General features: G+C 35.6%; 2 protein-coding genes across 2 annotated transcripts in view; one reads left to right on the plus strand and one right to left on the minus strand.

Moving 5' to 3' along the window:
- Sbf (SET domain binding factor) overlaps positions 1-21393 on the minus strand; it is a 98223-nt gene that overhangs the window by 32704 nt on the left and 44126 nt on the right. The window contains exons 4-18 of the mRNA XM_090116665.1: positions 19607-19723; positions 18969-19188; positions 18264-18505; positions 17616-17866; positions 16935-17126; positions 16194-16302; positions 15750-15886; positions 14838-14949; positions 13963-14147; positions 3142-3277; positions 2879-3000; positions 2594-2691; positions 2117-2279; positions 1751-1856; positions 1048-1182 (exon numbers count right to left, since the gene is read on the minus strand). Of these exons, the coding sequence (XP_089972791.1) occupies positions 1048-1182; positions 1751-1856; positions 2117-2279; positions 2594-2691; positions 2879-3000; positions 3142-3277; positions 13963-14147; positions 14838-14949; positions 15750-15886; positions 16194-16302; positions 16935-17126; positions 17616-17866; positions 18264-18505; positions 18969-19188; positions 19607-19723 (2325 nt within the window). The remainder of the gene's footprint in view (positions 1-1047; positions 1183-1750; positions 1857-2116; positions 2280-2593; positions 2692-2878; positions 3001-3141; positions 3278-13962; positions 14148-14837; positions 14950-15749; positions 15887-16193; positions 16303-16934; positions 17127-17615; positions 17867-18263; positions 18506-18968; positions 19189-19606; positions 19724-21393) is intronic.
- Positions 4026-13563, plus strand: LOC149897289 (uncharacterized). Its single transcript, XM_090116691.1, has 4 exons — positions 4026-4100; positions 4951-5109; positions 12546-12707; positions 13384-13563. Exons 1-4 carry the CDS (start codon positions 4026-4028, stop codon positions 13561-13563), a joined length of 576 nt encoding a protein of 191 aa, XP_089972817.1.

Consider the following 21393-nt stretch of genomic DNA (forward strand, 5'->3'; position numbering starts at 1 on the left):
AAGAAGTTTCACTTCACGATCGAGAGGCGGGATTCGAACCCGCGAATTTTTGCCATACCGGGGCAACGCTTAACCTGTCAGCTAAACGTGAATACGCTACAACAATCGAATAAGTAATAAAATAAATTGTGCAGAATGATCAAGAGGTAAGAAGAGACGTACTGGAAATTTAATTTACTTTAATTTTGACTTGCTGTATTATTTATATTACGTAGTTAATTTAGATTTTCCACATTATGATTGATTATGTAAAGAAATGTATTAATTTTACTAATGTGAGTATATTATGTCCCCTAAATCGAAAAATTAAAACAAAACAACAAAAAATAAATTGTTTATTTGCATTCCCACTTGAGCAAAGAATTACAGAATAAAAAAAGAACTCTTCAACACAAAATAAAATACAATCAGTGTGATATTCTTCCAGGCACTTTCACCAGTTTTTAAATTGTCTTGTCTCTTCGATGGGAGGTGGTATTATCTTATGAAAGAAAAAAAGTATATTAATATTATTAGATACTTTTTTATTTATGAGTGACGTAATTTTTTTTTTTTATTATTATTCAGAGATCTTATGAACCGACAATGGACATGTTAATATATTGATTGCCATATTTTTTCGGTTGGTTAATGCTTGTCAGGCCTGTATCTCGTACCCTAACTGGTATGGAATGTATAATATTGTCTATTGACATAATTTGTTTATAATTTATTACAAAAATAGTTTATAAATTGTTGCGTTTATAGTCACGTGATTTTTATTTAAATTTCATCAACTTTTAATTGTTTACAATTAATTGAAAAAAATTTTTTTAAGCTTTTTGCATTAAATATCAATTTTATTAATAAAGTTTTAAAATACATAACAAAAAAATATTTTTTTTTTCAGTGCAGATGAGTGCACTAGTAGTTTATGTTTATGTGTGTACGGTTCGTTATGTGTTTATGTTTTTAGTAGGAGCGTTGTTAATATTGGTGTATGTGTATACTGGTGATAGTGTTGGTGTCAAAGTGTCACTCGGTGTACACGTCTCCAGGTGTGTATACCTTGTGCACGGGCGGCAGGCGGCGGGACTCGCGCGCCACCGCGTCGAGCGTCTCCAGGTGCATGTGCACGACGCCGGGCACCATCTGGTGCAGACAGCGCACGTGCTCCGCGGTCACGCCGCCCTCCGTGCACACCTGCCAACACATTACACTTTGGAAAACGCACTAAAAGTCATTGAGGTATTATTACTACGTATAGAGAGGACACCACGAACAAAATCTGTGCGACAATCGCGGCGGTGCGGGGCTCGCGTGGGGCGGCTAGTTAGTCATAGATATAAGCGATGTTTGAGACGCTTCACTCTTACTCTTGTTACAAATATAAGTGTAGTAGCGATGCCCTCTCTAGTACGTAGTACATAGTAACTCAATGCTAAAAGTTGCACTTGAGTAGTTAAGTGCAACTTTTAGTGCAAATTAGTGCAAGTCAAGTCTCGGAACATACTTTGACACTTTAATTTGGGTTGATAAAAAAGGCTATTAGATTTTTATGTAATAAATTTAATTAATTTGGGTTGGTAAAAAAGGTCATCCGATCCTTGGAATTTTTTTTACAACGACATCGTAAAATTTTAAACGGTAAAGACGGTACAAAATAAAGAGAATTTGGAATGTAGACAACTTTCCGAACAAAAAGAAGACACAAATCAATATGGTGTCACATAGGCATATTTAATTAGTGATTGAGATGCATTCATTTTACCTTATCCACAAATCTTGAGACCATCTTGATAACGTTGTTTCCGGCCTCCCCAGGGTCGGCTTCTTCGAAACCTGACTCCGCGTCCGCACTGTCTGATTCCGCAACACTGAACAAAATAAAATATTAATTTATTTTACAAAATTTTATTTCATTACTTTTTACAAAATGAAGGATTAGAATGTTGTACCCTTTATATATAATTAATTTTATCTGAAAGAAGTAGCTATATTATGTCGTCTCTTTTCACTTGAATTAAGTTGTAATTCATCCTATCAGTTCATGGTTTAATATGTTAGTATAACATGTGAAGCACCTACTCCATGCCTATATCAAGAAATCCTTCATTCCTTCACATACTACTACTACCTATTAGATATACTATTAGTGGCCCGATCGTCATCCGCCCGCACATCAGCTCTCCGTCCCGCTCCCTCCAACGGCAGCAGCAGATACACCATCCTGTTCGCGTAGTGTATCGCTTGACTGTATAGTGTAGACTCTTCACTCGCTATTAACTCCGCTTGTTTCTCTATGAAGATAATTTGAAGATGTTATAAATTGGTTCAGGGACAAAAATGAATATTTATTGAATAATTTTTGGAATTAGTAATCAGGATAGTTCTTAATTTGAAAAATAAATGTCTCTAAACCTAATTTATGGTACAGAAAATAGGACATACAAGTTAGCTCAGAGGACCATTATTTTCATTGGCGTAAAATGCGGATGAAGGAAGATATTTTAAATAGATAAACAATTATTTAAACAAAGAAAAAGGATTTTAGATGCAACCAGTTCAGTACTATCAAATAAACAGTAATTCTTTCGGTTATAAATGTACTCACCGGTAGCTAAGGTGGGCCACATTCGCATCTGCTCTGCGGCTATTTCTAAAGCGCTAGGCTCTTGCGCCTTCAATAATGATATGTATTCCTCGTCTTCTCTGAAACAAAACGTATAGCTTATATTTCATCTATATTATATAACAGTATGTCTTCTATCACAGAAATTAACCTAATGTCCCACACAGCGCTTTTTATAGGTTCAAAACGATTTCTCCGGGAAAAAAATTGGTCAATCATTATTTTTGTTAATAAAACTTTTCAATAATTTTAAATTTCCTTTCATACCTTGGGCTTGGTACTCTCTGGTGATGCGTAGGACTCGGCAAGTACAACGCCTTTATATCTTTCTGTACATCTTGGTAAAACGCCGCCTCCCAGAACTGCTGGCTCGTCCACACCGCGTGCTCCTGTAAGTGGTTTTGTTTTTGTATTACTTTGATGTATTGGAAACAGACGGGAGAATTTCAGCCACTCAATTAAGTAGCTAAAGTTCAGTAAGTCTGTTTCGCATATACATCGTACCATACATGAAACCCAAAACCACCCACCTGTATACACATGTATGCGTATTGTATTACTCCGGTGCACAGTTTGCGACAGTACGCAGTTGCCAGGGGCAATATGGCCGCCGCTATGGAATGCTCGTCGAGCGCCGTCGCTGATTGGAGGGCGCAGTTTAATAGCCTGTAGAAGAAAGTATTTTTTAGGGAAATATACAAATTAGTGGTATGAACAAGTCTGTCAAACATGCACATTATACATCATAGAGAGTATGCTTTTTTTAAAGAAAAAGCTCAAAGATCATCAATGAAAACGCGATATTCCAAGAAAAAGAGGACCAAAAAGTTAGTCAATTACTAATTCCAGATAATTACAGCTTCATGGGTAACCTAGGCAATTATTGAATAATGAACAAGTAACAATATATTTTATCGTTGCTATTATATAATTCACTAGGTTTCCGCCCGCGGCTTCACCCGCGCAGTTAAAGAAAAACCCACATAGTTCCCGTTCCCGTGGGATTTCCGGGAATGCGTCATTTTCCCGGGATAAAAAGTAGCCTATGTCCTTTCTCGGGTATGAAAATATCTCTATACCAAATTTCATGAAAATTGGTTCAGTAGTTTAGGCGTGATTGAGTAACAGACAGAGTTACTTTCGCATTTATAATATTAGTATGGATTACTTCAAGAGATCACTTTTTACACACACAAATAACAATGAATTTTATCGTCGTAATTATAGAATACACCATTTAATTTACTATTTAAAATGTAACAACGCGACCTGTTGATTCCTATACAATTTTTACATCGCGTTTATCACGAAAGCTTTTGATAACATCTCTTGTTTTGTTGGTCAGTTAATTATATGTTAGATATAAGGACACGATCAGGGTTACAATGTTTATTTGGTGACCTTTACCAGCAGTATGTACAAGTTCTCGACCGTTGTAGGCACGTTAGCTTTACTTTACATTCTCGATACAAATGCGAATATGGATGGGGTAAGATTCAATATTTTAGATTCAAACTGAAAAAACTGAATTTTGTACTTATGTTATAATAGTTTTATTCGTATAAAATTTGAAAGTGATTTTTCTGTGTTTTTGAAGTGAAAACTTCTTTAGCGGCGTTGGGTATAAAATCTTAAACTCGCGTCAGGACACGTGGCCTGATTTTTTTTTTAGCCCTTATATTCCATGCGTAAGACGGATACCATTCCAAAATATCAAACATGCTGAACGTTAATAATCAAGTTTTCACTTCTGCCGGCACTCCCGGAGTGCAACCCGTCTTTTTGTTTAATTTTCTGAATCAATGAGTAGTTAACTCCACTAAATACCATAACACTAAAAACTTATTCTTCTATCAATATTGTCACACACAAAAACAATATCTCCTACTTCTCCGCTTTCTTATTAAATTTTTATATAAAAATTCAACTTCAACTTCAACAACAACCCATTATCCTGAATTTTCTAACACTGTATAGTACTTTTGATTTATTTTTTATTGTCGACTAGCTATTCCCCGCGGTTTCACCCGCATTGATCCGCTCCTGTTGGTCTTAGCGTGATGATATATAGCCTATCTCGATAAATGGGCTATCTAACATCGAAAGAATTTTTCAAATCGGACCAGTAGTTCCCGCGATTAGAGCGTTCAAATAAACAATCAAACAAACAAACTTTTCAGCTTTATAATATTAGTATAGATAGTGGAAGCGCTTGACCACAATCTCGTCTGATGTTAAGCTGAAATATGGTCTAAGATGGTACGCGCTTCCCTAGAAGGTTCACTCTACGCTTGAACACTTAATACCACTTATGAGTTCAAATTAATATTTTTACCCAGGGCCCCGGCCTCTGGTACGTGTTCAGCGTGGAAGACTGCCACGAGGAGCTCGAGTTGGTGCTCATGAACGTCACCGTGAAGAAACACAAGTTGAACCGCACTCATGATGTGTATGACGCTCTACTCGATGTGCATGACACTCTTGGAAATGGGGATGGGGTAAGACGCATGCGAATGAAAAATTATTCCGGTATTGTTAACTTAGTCTCCTTTTAATAGGTTTTTTTTTATTTATATTTTGGTATGCATATTTGTAATGTGTTTAATAGGTCCTGCTTGCCACTTAAAAATGTGGTATTAATTGTAAGATTTGCTCACTATAGTCTGTCCACTATAAGAATTGCTCTTTGACAGCTCGACGGGTGATACCAGAAGTGATGTTCAAAAGATTATCGATTGTGATACCATTTCAATTATAAATTAAAAATATTATCATAAATCGAATCAGGTACGAAAATAATAATTACAACGTAAACGTACTAATAAGATATGTAATAATAAGACCACATATCTATGCATTGTATGTTAAAACTAAACTAAACTAATATTTTATTATTTATTGGATTCTATCTTACAATTTGGTTGTCTTTACGTTTAAATTATATAACATAATAGAAGAGTTTTTCTGTATCGGATATATTTTACAGAGTATTTCTATCGATTATTATAATCCATCGACCCATCATTGAATAATTCTGTGTAGACATCACTAAGTGGGCGGGACCTGTCCATGAAGTACGATAATTATTTGTATGACATTTTAACATAAACAATACAATCCTTCATAGGCGTGAAGCTGTCAAAAAGCAAATAATATAATGGACAGAGTATAATCAGGGATAGATGACAATAGGTACAATAATTTCATAAATTACCGGGTTGAATAATAAGACCAATAAAAATAATACATTTAAACAAAATCATAACTACATGCTTTGTCACAAGGGAAACTAATAAGTATCTGATAAAATAAATGATCCATAATAAAAAATATTTTAACTGCTTAACTATAGTTGTTCCATGAATATTATATATTGAACTTGTCGAATCGGCCAAACAACGTATTGTAGGGTAATCTTTTATTTTCTACTAGCTGCTCCGCGCGGTTTCACCCCCGTGGCTCCGCTCCTGTTGGTCTTAGCGTGATGATAGGACTATAGACTTCTTCGATGAATGGGCTATCTAACACCGAAATAATTTTTCAAATCGGACCAGTAGTTCCCGAGATTAGCGCGTTCAAACAAACAAACAAACTGTAAGGTGGTGCCTCGGGAGAGGATTGAAACACTAGGACTGCCAAATGAATACTGTATATTTGATATAAAAGATGCCTTATTAAATAGATACAAAACTAGGTTACACGTGTTAGGTATATAGTTAATATTATTATAGTTAGTACTTATATCTAAATTTAAGCACTAGGTACATCTCATCTCCACCGCAATAAAAAAAATAAAATAAACACTAACAATTTATTTTATTTTAGCTTACTTATGTTCATACAGTACAATGTCCTATTATCATAATTATTTCCATTACAAACTAAATAGTACATAATATTATAAACGTTTTGACAAAATTATTAGGTAATCGGTTCAAAATACATTTTTAAAACCGTAACTTTTAACAAAATTATTAGGTAATCGGTTCAAAATACATTTTGGTTCTGTTTTTATGAATAACATAGTTTTTATTATCTTTAAGTATTTCTACATTGGGTGAACATTCCCTTACTACTTTATATGGACCTAAATATATGTTTTGAAACTTATTGCCTGTTTCATTTTTTATTAAAATTAAATCATTCGGTTTATAAGTAACCGGATTAATATTACGATCATACTTTTCTTTTCTTTTCAATTTACTAGATATAAGATTTTCTCTCGCCTCTTTTTGTGAGGTCTGTATTCTAAATTTGAGTTCTAAAGGATAATTATCAAAATTGTACAAAGGCTCAACTTGTGCAGATTGCAAATTTGATGGTAAATTACATTTCTTACCGAACACCAACTCATAGGGAGTAAACTTGGTCTCTGTGTGTACCGCAGTGTTATAGGAAAAACACCAAAATGGAAGCCACGTGCTCCAAGCTTCTGGGTGATTTCCTGTCTGTATTCGCAAGTAGTTACCCAATTGTTTGTGCGAATTCTCCAAGGCACCGATACTTTGATGGTGATATGCGGTTGACTGCAGCTTGTTAATATGCAAAAGTTTACAAACCTCTTTCATTGTGTCCGATAAAAACTCCGTACCTCTGTCAGTAGCAATTTCCTTCGGGATACCATACCTGAGAATCCAATTGTTAACAAAGTTCCTAGCTACTTCACTCGACCTTTTTGACGTTAATGGATAAGCCTCGATGTACTTACTCAACTCACATTGTATAGTTAAAATGTATACGTAATTATCGTAATCTCTATCTAACGGTCCTACAATATCTAAATATATTTTCTCCAACGCCGAACTTGCCGTTGAGCTTATCGTCATAGGCTCCTTAGTATAGTGTGAGGAATGTTTTTGTTTTTGACATTTATCACACCTTTTTATAAATTCTACAACATCAGCTTCTAATCTTGGCCAAAAATAATATTTCTTTATGTTATTTACCATTCGTCTTATGCCAGCATGTCCACTTGTAGGTAATATGTGAAAATCATTTAAAATTACACGCTGATCGTCTTTATTACTTATTCTCTTTGTTCCCCTTAAAATACATATACGTGGTCCGGACCAATTACTTATGTTATCTATCTCATTTATTAACTTTTCCACAAATATATTATTTTTCTCCGATTTGATGAAGTATACTTCTTTAATATTTATTTTCCTACAAAATATATCTAGCTCTCTCACAAATTCGCCTGGCGATAATTGCGATCGAGAAGCTAAATTAATAAAAATAGTATTCATTGAGGGTACATAACTCAAACATCCCTTCTCATCCGTTATCTCTTTCATTTTACGATATCGATTTAATTCATAAGCGCTTATGAAACGTAACTCCGTGAAATATTTCGGTTTACTATGTATTTCTACAACTTTTGGTTGATCAGGCCAATCGTTCTTAGAAATAATAGCATCCCGTTGTTGTCTAGCCAACTGACCACGCGTCATTACATTCATCACCGTTTCATTCATCTCTTTCAATTCCTCGGAAGTTAAATGCAAACGTGAAAGTGCATCCGCGGCCGAATTATTCTTCCCTTTCAAATATTCAATTACAAAGTCGTACTCCTCTAACGTTAATCTAAATTTAATTAAACGACTAGATGGATCTCGCATTCCAAACAAATACATTAATGGCTTATGGTCAGTCTGAATTTTGAATGTCCTTCCATACAAATATGGACGAAAATGCTTTACAGCCCATACAATCGCAAGCAATTCCTTTTCAATAGTCGGATACCTTTTTTCTGCTTTATTTAGACTACGACTAGCATACGCTACAGGCCTACTGTCGCTATTACACAAAACTGCACCTACGCCGTATCCTGATGCATCTGTTTGTAGAATAAATTGATTAGACTCTGAAAAATCAGGATATTGTAATACAGGATGGGATATTAAATTTTGTTTCAATAATTCAAATGATTTTTGGCATTCTTTATCCCATTTGAAAGTTACATTTTTCCGACACAAACTATTTAACGCATACGCTTTTGTTGCAAAATTAGGAATAAATTTCCTGTAATAGTTCACAAAGGCAACGAATCTTTTGACTTCATCGACTTTAGTAGGAACCGGGTAGTTTTTAACAATCTCTATTTTATCCGAATCTGGTATAACACCCTCTGCTGATACAATATGACCCAAGTAAAGCAGTTCCTTCTGTAAGAAAATACACTTTTGCGGATTTAACTTTAGATTGACTTTTCGTAATCTTTCAAAAATAGACTGTAAATTTTTGATATGACTAGATAAGTCCCTACTAAAACAGACTAGATCGTCCTGGTACACTAAGCATTTTTCATATGTTAACCCTGTCATCGCCATAGTCATCATGCGCGAAAATGAACTAGGGCTGGTCTTTAAGCCCATAGGCATTCTAGTCATCTGAAACTGTCAAGAACAAAAAGCAGTATACTTGCGACTGTCTGGGTCCAAGCTCACATTATAATAGCCTTGATGTAAATCTAAATGAGAAAAATACATGCAACCGGATAAAGAATCTAAAATTTCCGTTATATTTGGAAGAGGAAATTTATCATCATGTATACTGTTATTTAGTTTTCTGTAATCTATAACCAAACGCCACTTTTTGTTTCCACTTTGGTCACATTTCTTTGGCACTAACAAAATTGGACTGGACCATTCACTTTGACATGGTTCAATAATATTTTCTTTTAACATTTGATCAATTTGGTTATTAATTTCATTTTTCAATGCATGAGGCAATCGATAAGGCTTTGAAAAAATTGGCTGAATATCTGGTTTTACTTTAATTGAGTGTTGATAAATATCAGTGGTTGATAATTTGTCTCCTTCCAAATAAAATATATCGGGATACTTAGCACATAAACTTTCTATATTAATTTTTTCTTCTTTATTTAAGTTACTTAAATTCAACTTTGAAAATAATGTTTTAACTCGCGATGCATTTTTCTCAATTTTATCAAAGCTACAAATATTATATTCCTTCAAATTTTGTATATCAAGTTTAATTTCAGACAAAGTTATATCTTTCGAGGTCGAATTCAAAATTCGGACTGGTATTTTACCATCAATTGGATGTACTATCATACTCGCAATAAATACGCCCTCACACAACTCTTTCGTACATACCAAACATTCCTCTGTTAAACTAGTATTAATAAAATGAATCGACTCTGACCTAGCAGGTAACGATAATAAATTACTACACGAGTCTAATAATTGCAAAGATATTTGTTTAGATTCACTAATCCATAGTGACAGATTATTATGTTTCATATCAATGACCGCTCCATACTTTCCTAAAAAGTCCTGCCCTAGAATACCGTGCGACTTACAAGGCAAGGTGTCAAATACATAAAACTTATGACTAACACACTGCCCGTGTATCGTCAACTGTAAACATACATATCCGATAGCCTGTACCTTTCCACCTATCCCATTTATTGTAATATTTTCTTTGTTAATTGGGATGTCAAAATCTAAAACATGTTTATATTTAATAGCCGAAATTGAGGCTCCCGTATCTATAAGCCAATTAAATACGTGACTGTTTTTATAAAATAACTCTATGTAATAACTACTATCGCTAGCTAAAATACTATATGTTATAGGCACGAAAAAACTCATTTTCAGTTTCTAAATTCTGAGTGGATGAACTCGATTGAGGCTGTGACTCGTCAGTCACTGCTGTACGAATCTGTCCTCTGAATGGTCTACGACCCCTAAAATAATTATTATTAAAAGTTCTACCTCGATATGACGCTCTGCCCCGGGGCGCTCCCCGTGGCTGCGATTGAGGCTGCTGGAACCATTGTCTGGTGCTGGTAGGCGGCTGTCGCCAGTTGTTGCCTTGCCAACGATTATTATTGTTGTACGCACCTCTTGGAGTGTTCTGATGAGAAGGCGGCCTGGAAGTGTTTTTAAAGAAACGATTATTATTATGTCTTAGTGTTAACACTTCAGCGGTTGAACTTGAGCCTGAAACGTCCTCGTCGATTGCGGCTTGAATCGCATCTTTCAAATATTCAAATCTCTGCGCCGTAATAATGGTGCCAATCCTACGGTTTCTCAATCCGTCACTAAATTGCCGAATTGCCTGTTTTTCATTTATTGATTTTAAAATATTAAACTTTTCCTCATTGCCTTCGGATTGAGAAATTGTAAGTTCAACGAATAATTCGGATAAAGTTTTTCCGAACGCATCAATAGACGCGTCATTTTGCTTACAATTTAAAAATTGTTTTTGCAAAGCACTCGTAGACTTTTTAGGTAAAAGAAGCATTTTCATATCATTTAAAAGATTTTGAACAGTATCGTACTTTGTTTGTAATTTTAGCCTAGCAGATTGCGACAAACGGCTTTTCAAAACAAAAGATATCAAATGCGACTGTGACTCATCATTTAGAACCGAACTATAGTATTCAATTCCATCGATAAGTTGTCGTAAATTAGACAATTCATCATTCATTACTGGCAATAAGCTCAAAGCTACTTTTAGGTCAAATTTATCCATTGTTGAAAAACTCTTAAAATTCTCTGAAATTTGACACAATTCAGTAATTTCCGCAAATAATTTCTTCAAATCCTCACAATATTTTTTAAAAACAAGAAGCTCATCCTCTCCTAAGCTTTGCTTATCCAAACTACCTATGTAGTTGTTATATTTTGTAATGACACATTTAGCTTCGCCTAGTTTTGTTTGTAATATTTTACCCTGTCGTCTAGAAGGTCCTATTTTAATTAAATATGTTCTAATAGCTAGCAAATCATCACATAATTTCTTTAAAAATATTGCCATAGAGTTTAACAGTACATAATATAATTAATGATAATAAAAATATATTAACATACCTGAATAGAATTGAAGACCTCGTTTCTCAGCATATTTTAACAATAACTGTAAAAATTATTATAAAATACAAGTAAGTATACACATTACACTATGTTAGAATAATATTTTTAACTACATTTGATTATAATTTTTGTCATCTTTTATATTTAGGTTACATGACATACATGACTTTTAATACCTATCTATTCGATAACATACACATTTTTTTTTTTTTTTTATATAGTAAATAATACTATACGCTTAGAGTCCACTAAATATAATGTTTATCAACTTTGCCGAATTTTCACGAAAACACTTACACGCTCACATTACACTTATTATTAAATATTTGTTTGCTTTTTTTTTCACTTTTACATCACTACACTTCGTTCTCGTTCTCGCCGATTTTCAAGTCGGGGTACGCCTGGCGCCGTCGAAACGAAAAACGACGCTCCCTGCTGCTATTCGCAACCTCCTGTCGTATCCACCTTAAGTGGCATTTTCTGTATATTTTGAATACTCCATAAATAATACCCAAAGTCAAGCAGATTACTATTATATATAGCAATATATTTGATGTCTTCAAATAGTTTTCAAAATGGTCAACTGGCGCACTATTCGTGCCCCCTGCCGAATTTTGCGCTATAACTATGTAGTCTTCCTTGGACTGCTGCTTCCCCATTTTTTGAAGCTCACACTTGCGTTGCCTCCAACAGATTTTAATATACTCATTTTTAATACTTTAATTTGCTCGGGCCGAGAACACACAGTACCATATATGTAAATCGGCGACGCGGCGGCCGGTGTCAAAATACACGCGCGCGTGCACCAACTTTAGGCAGGGTCGCCATGTAAGGTGGTGCCTCGGGAGAGGATTGAAACACTAGGACTGCCAAATGAATACTGTATATTTGATATAAAAGATGCCTTATTAAATAGATACAAAACTAGGTTACACGTGTTAGGTATATAGTTAATATTATTATAGTTAGTACTTATATCTAAATTTAAGCACTAGGTACATCTCAAAACAAACAAACTCTTCAGCTTTATAATATTAGTATAGATAAATAAATACATTGTCCAAAACCTATATTTTATGTATGTACAGGTATTACTAGACATATGCAAGCACACGGACGGCGGCTGCAAGCAGGTGCACCTCGTCACCGACAACGACGTCGGGGAATTCGCTGAGAAATACGCTAAGAAGAACATGGAAGCCGCTTTCACTTTGGCCGGCATGGACCCGCCGCGCTTTCCTGTGAGCCCGGTACGTGTAAACGCATTTTATCACATTAAAATAGTTCACAAGCCCTTGGGAAATTTTTAAATTATAATTATATTTTATTAATGAAAGACCTTAAATTGAAAAAGTTTGCCGCCCTTTGTTATTAATCATTTAATTTATTATTGAAGCAGAAATATTAAGTCACAAAAATATAGTGCCGTAGCACATACATGTTTGCGTATTCGATTACTAACACGTTCGCGTGTACGTTTAACGTGTGTGTGTATTTGTATGTTGTACGTGTGCGTATATTGGTACGTATTTATTCCTATACGTGCACGTAAACGCTTTTTTCTTTCTTTCTCAGCCCGGTTTAACTCAAAGTTGAGAATAGGCCTCTTCATGTGCACGTCATTCCTCTTTTCATTTTCAGGTATTTTTATGCGCTTAGTTAACGTATAAAAAATTAATTATCTGTAAATTCGGTTTACTGACGATAGTTGAACGTGACAACGTCCGATTGTGCTTCTTTGTCGCTCGTTCCGCGCTCTCGCTTGCACTTCAAGCCTTACATGGAACGCCTCAGAGGTAACCCCGCATGAGTCATGTTTTTTCGTGCGTGCAGCCGGCTTTATCGAATTATAAGACGTTGTCACGTCAAAAATAAGTTTGTATCTAAATGCGTGTATATATTCGCAATAAGTATCCCTACTCGCAGGGCTCATACGACGTGCGCGACTTCTACTTCGACCGCTGCGAGATGCCGCACGACGCCGTGTACGGCGAGTTCACCGCGCTCGCGTACGTCACGCGCGGGGCTCAGCGGGTCGCTTGTATACGTGTACATGTCGAGTTCAAGGACGAGGAGGATAATAAGTGTGTTTATGATGACGAATAAATTGTTGTTGTTTAAATGGGGTTTTATTTTGTTGTTGATAAATTTTAAAGTGTGTTTATACAAAGTAGTGTAGTACAGTCAATGTCAGAAGTGAAACTTCTTCGAAAAAAACGCTGCACGTCTTTGTGACGGTAATATTGAGTTTATTTTGATAAAAATTTTAACCTCATGCGCCTAAAGAAGTTACAATTCAAAAATATGCAAATTAAAGTAGAATGACTTGCATTTGTATCAAGATTGCGCATTGTTCCACTAAAAACGTTTAGAATGCGTAACAAAAATAAGCAATTTCGATATAATGTTTCCCTTTTTTCCGTTACACACTGAACAATCAAGACTCTACAATGATCTGTAATCAGTCACCCAATTTGTAAGTCCCAATTAATTAACTCAACTCACCTAACAATAAGATCAAACTGGTGATGATGCAGTATATGTTTGTTTGTCGGTAACCTCTGCGCCAGATCCCTCACAAGTGCCGCCCGTGCCGCGGGAGCCCGTAGCGCACGTAACACCGCGGGGAAAGACTTGCGCGCGTCCGCGTAACGGCACTCGAATATCGCCGCTATGCATGAGCGCAACACCTGCAGTAAGGTTGAATTTAGCTTGCATTGTTACAGTGTAGCGCCAATATATTATTTTTGAAGTGAAAACTTCTTTAGCGGCGTTGAGCACTTTTTCTGTAATGGGTATAAAATCTTAAACTCGCGCCAGGACACGTGACCTGATCGAAAAATCGTAAGACGGATACCATTCCAACATATCAAACATGCTCAACGTTATAATAATCAAGTTTTCACTTCTGCCGGCACTCCCGGAGTGCAACCCGTCTTTTTTTTAACACTTCATTGTGCTAACAGAACAAACAACAGATATAATATAAATAAGAAACATGCAATTTAATCAATTTTAACATTTCTCCATCTCGAAAAGGTATAAATCAATATTCAAAACTGGTTATGATTAAGTCACTTCGACCGAATTGTTATTTAGAATGACAATATGATCTTAAGACACACAACAAACGACACGAAGAGGCTGCATTTACTTCTATAAAAATTAACGTGGATCTATTGTATCACAAAAAATTTGTAAATAACGCAAAACATCGAATTTTGGTCCTTCGAGGCCAATACAAACATCAAAAACTTCACACAGTCAGTACGTTATAAAAATTACTAATACAAAATTCTACATTCTAATATATAGATTATAGACGTCAATTACCAAATTAAATAACCAAGAATATGATAATAAATCATTATATTACGAACCTCTAACCTCCTAGCTGAGTTAGTTAACAATAACTGCGTATGTTCCACCGCTCCGGTGGGCGGCGCTGCGGGCGGAATGATTCGAGGTGCGGGCATTCGGATCGCTTGTAATCTGAAATAGGAGCATTTATTATAGACGACAATAAGAATAATTTTTTTTGAAGTGAAAACTTCTTTAGCGGCGTTGGGTATAAAATCTTAAACTCGCGTCAGGACACGTGACCTGATCGAAAAAGCGTAAGACGGATGGATATCAAACATGCTGAACGTTAATAATCAAGTTTTCACTTCTGCCGGCACTCCCGGAGTGCAACCCGTCTTTTTTTCATAGAAGATGTTTTTCATTAAATACAGAAGGGTGGTTAAGCCATGTTTTTAAACATGTTAATAATTAATGAAGTATAAAATGTTGTTATAATTTACTTTTACTATCGATTATACACTAATTCAACTTTGCTTTAATGAAATTAAAGCCTTTACGAAGAGTTGATTCATGTGACACAGCGAATATAAAAATGAACAGCACATAAAAAATTAATTTTTAAGCGCGCGACGCGAAATACTACCGGTAATCCATTGTGGTAAGGGCCGCCGTCGAACCGGCTAGCAGTAGTAAGTACTTAGCTCGCGGACGTACATTGACTGTCTACTACTAACCACTGAACTAATTTAAATTTAGATTTAAGTTTTTACTTTTTAGTTTCCATTTATAATTTATTTTTTATGAAAAATTGTTAAAACAGTGCCTACCTGTAATTTAGATACGGAAATACTTACTGTTGTAAAATACTTTTTATTTTAAATTAATTTTGAATTGTTTAAACAAAAAATTATGTAACTAGTTAGTAAGCCTTTTTTAAATAAAAAAATAAAACTACGCTGAACTACTACACAAATCTATCCCCAACATACTTATCAGCATTATTATTCCTCGCGGAAAGCTCATCTATAACTTGCTGCACTCTCGTAGCGGATAGCGGCGGTAATGGCGGTTGGTGTATACGGGCCGCTGCGCCCTCTGGCGGCCGCAGGATTCTTTGTTGAAACACCTGAAATATGTACGAGTTTTTGTTACTATTTATTAATAAAAATAAGAAAAAATATTATACGTTTGTTGTCGCCAAAATAAACATAGAAAAAGTGTGTATGACGAGCGCTCGATTACGAGTATTGGACCTCTGTTATTACTGAATTACAAATTACTGAATACAATTTTCCTAAGACTAATCTAATAGATCTATATTTCAATACAGAAAAAAAAATCAGTTCACAAAATAACTAAATTCTGAGATAGCAAAAATGATGTCTTAAGTTAATATTCGATATTATTTGTGTTTTTAATTATTTGATAATTACCTGTGGATTAGGATTTTCGTTGTAATGTAGCTGCATTGCCAACTCTTGTATGTGCTGTAACTCCAATTCAGGATTTAGGGCTTCTAATCTCAATTGCTCAGGAAGGTTTCTGTAAAGAAAATTTTATTTTTAAGTCAAATTTGCCCGATCATTGGTAATTATAAAAGATGCAAAAATAGATGAAATAAGTGTATGTGTAGAATAATATGTTAAAATAATATACGATAAAATAATATAAACGAGCTGAATAGATGCACGTATAGATGTAGGTGTAGGCACACCCCGGACACTCCATACAAAATTATAGTTTTGACAGTCACACTGTAGAGAGTGCAAATGTGTGTGTTAACGCTTTATGGTTGGCACATTAATTTTGACTAGCGTAAAGAAATTCGCGTTTTTCTGATGAAATACATCCGTAAACAGCACAATATCTAACCATTTTCTACGAAAAACGATAATCACAAATCCAAAATAATAAAATTCTTCTATTATATTCTAATTTAAATCTTCGTTGCGTATCGTCCTTACGGAAAAATGCGGGCCATCTATTGCGTGATCGTGCGGGATGAGGTAAGTGTTTAATTTTGGCGGGAGACGGAATGTCCGTTCTGTAGCGTTAGCTAATATTATGTATTCTGTGGTTTAAGTGTAAATATAGATGTAAGTGTAGATAAAGGTGAAGTTGAAGAAATTGTTTATAAACATATAAACCTATCCAAAACAAACAAGACCACGCACTGCACGAGCTCATCCCATATATCCGTAGGCCTCCACGGTGGTCCTCTTTCAGCCACCAGCCCGTTAAAGAACATGGAGTCTAGAAGCCGTTCTGCAAATGGACACTGGGAGAGACCCCGGGCTCCGAGGAAACCAGCCTTGTGGAAGGTCAGCACTGGCGATGGGTGGATTCGAATTATGGTCAGGCAGTGTCTGGAAAGGGGAAAGATTATAAAAATATGGAGTTATGAATTATTAAGATGAATGATGAAATTATTAGAATTTCTAATACAAATTTCTATGTAAAAAAAACAATTTTTAAAATAAACGATATATCGGATATTGTGGTGAGATTTTTTAAAAACTACAATTTAATTACACACATTGATATACTTGCTTGAAACTTGTAAGCTAATTGACTCAAGTAGGTATAACACTATGCGACATGCGTATATTTATAAACATACAATGTGTTTAATCCCTCAGCCCCCGGAATCACAGACACAATAGAAAATCTATTGTGTCGTGGTCCGATCGGGCCGCTCGGTGGTCAAGGGGTAAATATGAAAAATACCATGACATAAAGTTCCATATTTACAAAATTTTAGTCTTATTGCAATTCTTCTTGAAATTGTTATGCTAATAATTCTAAATAATGTGTTATATTCGAATTGTAACACTACAACCTCATCGATCACGCACCTATATCCCTGCAACAATTTCGCTAGCGTCCTCATAAACACCGCCCTGATCTCCTTATCTAACATATGGGGGGGCGAAGCCGCCGGCGGTGGTGGGGCGAAGGCCGAGTCCGCGGACCGCAGCTCCGGCTGCAGCACCAGCGCTAGCGAGTCCTGGAGGGAGGATAGGAGTTTGCCCTCCGGTCGGGGGATGTTCACACTGGGGGGTATGTGCAGCGAGCCTGTGTCGAGGTCCGCTATTATCACGTCTAGCTGGAAAGAGGGTGTGCATTTAAATTGCGATATAATTCAGACAGGGGAGAAGAATATATTTTATTGAATATATAGACTGACAATCGCCTATTAACAGATCGTTAAAAAACGTCCGAACGGCATTGTATACAACATTCATTCAAATTAACACCTTATTTCGTTAAAGTAATGTTTACAATCTATTGTACACGCTCTTTACAAAACTCTGTCTAATAGATGCATAGGCAGAGTTTTAGCTCGGACATTTTTGAGCGTCAATGTAATTTTAATTGTTTAATGTACAGAAATGAAATGAAGCTGTCATCGTACGATTGTAACAAGAGCTTGCAAATTTACGAATTATTTTAAGAGTATTTACAATTTTACTACATACAAGATTAAAGACCAAACAACTTACCAATTCCGAGACCTCCTCCTTCAAACTCGAGTGTACACCAATCAAGAACGGTGTGGGCGTGGCCAGTACTTCGGCTAGGCCCGCGGGTAGTAACGGTATGTATACGTGCGCGTATCGGAACGGGAACATGAGTGCAGCTAACGCTCGACACACGGCGGACAGACGAGCTGCTGCTAACGATACTAGGAGTACTTTGTGCTCGCTCATCACGGCGCACCAGAGCGTTACCGAATTGTGGATACCTGGAAGGTGGTTGTTTTTAATTAGAAATATACTAATGTCTATTACTTAAATTAATTTTAAAATACAGGTGTGAATTTCTGCTGCTACCCGCAAAATATTCTATAAACAAGTTTTAATGAAATGCCTTTTAATCAAGTTTATCCCAGGCTTAATATCAAAACGATTAGGCTTAGTTATTACTATATTTTTTGGTTAAGTAAGAAGATTACATTTTCAGTTAAATTATTTGTTTTTCATTGATAATTAAACGCAGTTTATATTTTTTTTCTTGAAAATCATCAAAAAATCATAATCAACAACAATCGTGAGTTCTCTACTACAGCTTATATTACCTCAATAATCCTCCTTAAATATCCAAAAGAATCTCATATCTACCTTTAAATCGATCCAAATATTATACTTTTACAAAACCTAATTCTCAATCTACCCTACGATTACAAGTTACAACCTTTTAGCACTCACCTAACAACCTAAGTAACATATACACCGATGTGTGCGTGACCGGCATGGGGGGAGCCGCGGGGGGTTGCAGCGCCTGCCGGTCCCCTGCGCCTATACTGAACCGAACCTGTGGTCCTCCAGGAGGGGGGACCAGGACACAACCGACCAGGTTGCCAACCAGCGTCTCGAGGGGGACGCCAAGGTTCTCTACCCACACTGTGTAGATTATGCCGAGGCAGTTCTGTAAATTTAATCTTGTGATCAGTCTTTCTGTTACATCATATGTAATTCATTAATGTTTGAAAAGAAATTGATTTTTTATCCTGACACGATTTTATCCTGCCTCTTTCACTTAACGGGAAATGCTTTAGACCTCTAGGCTAAAAATGATACGATCTTAGCAACCGAATTCCTGATACTCTTTCGATTTTAAGGGGCCATAACAATCTATTCATTGTAAAATTTAACCAACATAATACATCGTATTAACTCTGTAGTTGCCTGAACCGTCGTAGCTTTGCTCAGCTTTACTAATTTTTACTGATTCAACAAAAACCGATGCAAATTAGCATCGTTTGCTCTTGAGTAGTTTTGGGTTACTAAACATTTTAAGTAACTATATATTAACTATACCTTTATAAATATACAAACATACGAACCCGAAACGTATCTATGTAGTCTTGCCGCGACACAATCACAAGGCACTTGGGCGCATACATAATGCTGTGGTGGGTTATGTTCGCTACCGTACGCGTTGACTCTAAAGATTCCTCGTCCTGCAATAGAAAATATATGAATTAGAAAGTGGAACTTAGCTCTAATATATGGAGATAAGGTATCAACCTAAATAGCACGAGAATATTGAAAGTACCTAATTAATAAAAGTAAAAAATGCAGTTCAATACCTAGTGAAAAAATGCCTATCTGTCAAATTATTAAAATTTATATATATGTATACATAGTTAAATAATTGCATTTCCAATACAGTAGCTGTAAAAAGACTTTAACAATCCTGCTGAATCTAAACAATCTTACCATAAACAACAACCCTCTACAGAAAAATAGGACAAGTAAAACAAACAACAAAAACCTATCAACGCACGAGCCACGCAACATCGCACAATCTTTCTACCCTTTCCCAACGGACCAAGGTTTAATAGTAGCCTGCGTCCCACAAAGTGTCTATTTACCAGCATACAACCCATTTTCCGGGACGCATAGCACTCCGGGGCGCGGTAAGGCTGTGCTATTCAGAATGGCATAATTCAGGCCCAGGGGGAGCGCCGCCGGAATTCATTATAGCTCACCCGCCTCTGGGGCTTAGTAAATATACTTTTAAAAATTTATGACGCTCCTGCTTCGTAGCTAGCTGCCTGGCATAATTTTGCAAAGCCGCAGCACGTGTGAATACTATAACATTATAACTCTTATGTCTTAAATACAATTTCTTAACGATGTTTATAAATAAGAAATGTTTTCATAACCTCAGATGTTATGTTTTAAATTTTCAAGTACGATCTATCTGGGAATTCTGGGTTAGCTCAAACAATGGAGATTAAGATTTACGATGCTTTTAATTCGCAAATTTAGATTGTTATCAGTACCTATTTAAACAGTTTTTATGTTAATGAAGACTTTCTTTTTGCATATTTTACCAATCATAGCGTAAAAAAAAATAGTGTGTGCCATTTATAGTTTTTTTTTGCCAAGATAATCCCGATGACTGAATAAACATATATTTATTGATTTAGATTAAATTTTTTGTATAGAGACAATATTATTTTTATCGAGTACTTTTAATTTCGCTTATCTCCATTATTTTGCGTATTCCCTACCACCTTCATTAAATTTCTGGCCTATTCGAACCTAATTACAAACGAAATTAAAATCTACAATACGCAATCTTCTACCAACAAATCCCTAGACATTCGTTCTCATTTGTACCCAGACATCATCAAGTATACAAGATCGAACCAGGCTGTTTAACATTCAAGACACTGCATCACCTACTGCCTGCAACACTTGACTGACGCATTGTTTTTATGGTGATTCAATAACGGTACAGCCACTGGGCAAACCGCTACCTTTTAATACATTATGCCATTAAAATCAAATTACTTGCCATCTTGATGTGGTAGGGCAATCTTAATGTGCTCGGTGTCGCGTTACCCGCATGGTCATTTGCATGTACCTATTATGTATTATTCAATAGATATTATTATGACGAGAAACACATTGGACACGAGCTAAACTGCAGGAGAAAGACTAATGTATAATTCACCACTACATCCCTTAAAAATTCTGCTAAAATATTCATTAAAAATGTAGCAGTAGGTAGGTACAAGGATTTCATTAAAGACGGTAATACATCAAAGATGCAATTTCCTATCGTAAATATATTTGCATATTTAACGAGTAAATATCATTATATTTAACCCCATTGGGT

The sequence above is a fragment of the Colias eurytheme genome, chromosome 26, assembly GCF_061535395.1.
Source record: "Colias eurytheme isolate Ceu_HAF_F1 chromosome 26, ilColEury1 Martin Lab GWU primary, whole genome shotgun sequence".
NCBI lineage: Eukaryota > Metazoa > Arthropoda > Insecta > Lepidoptera > Pieridae > Colias > Colias eurytheme.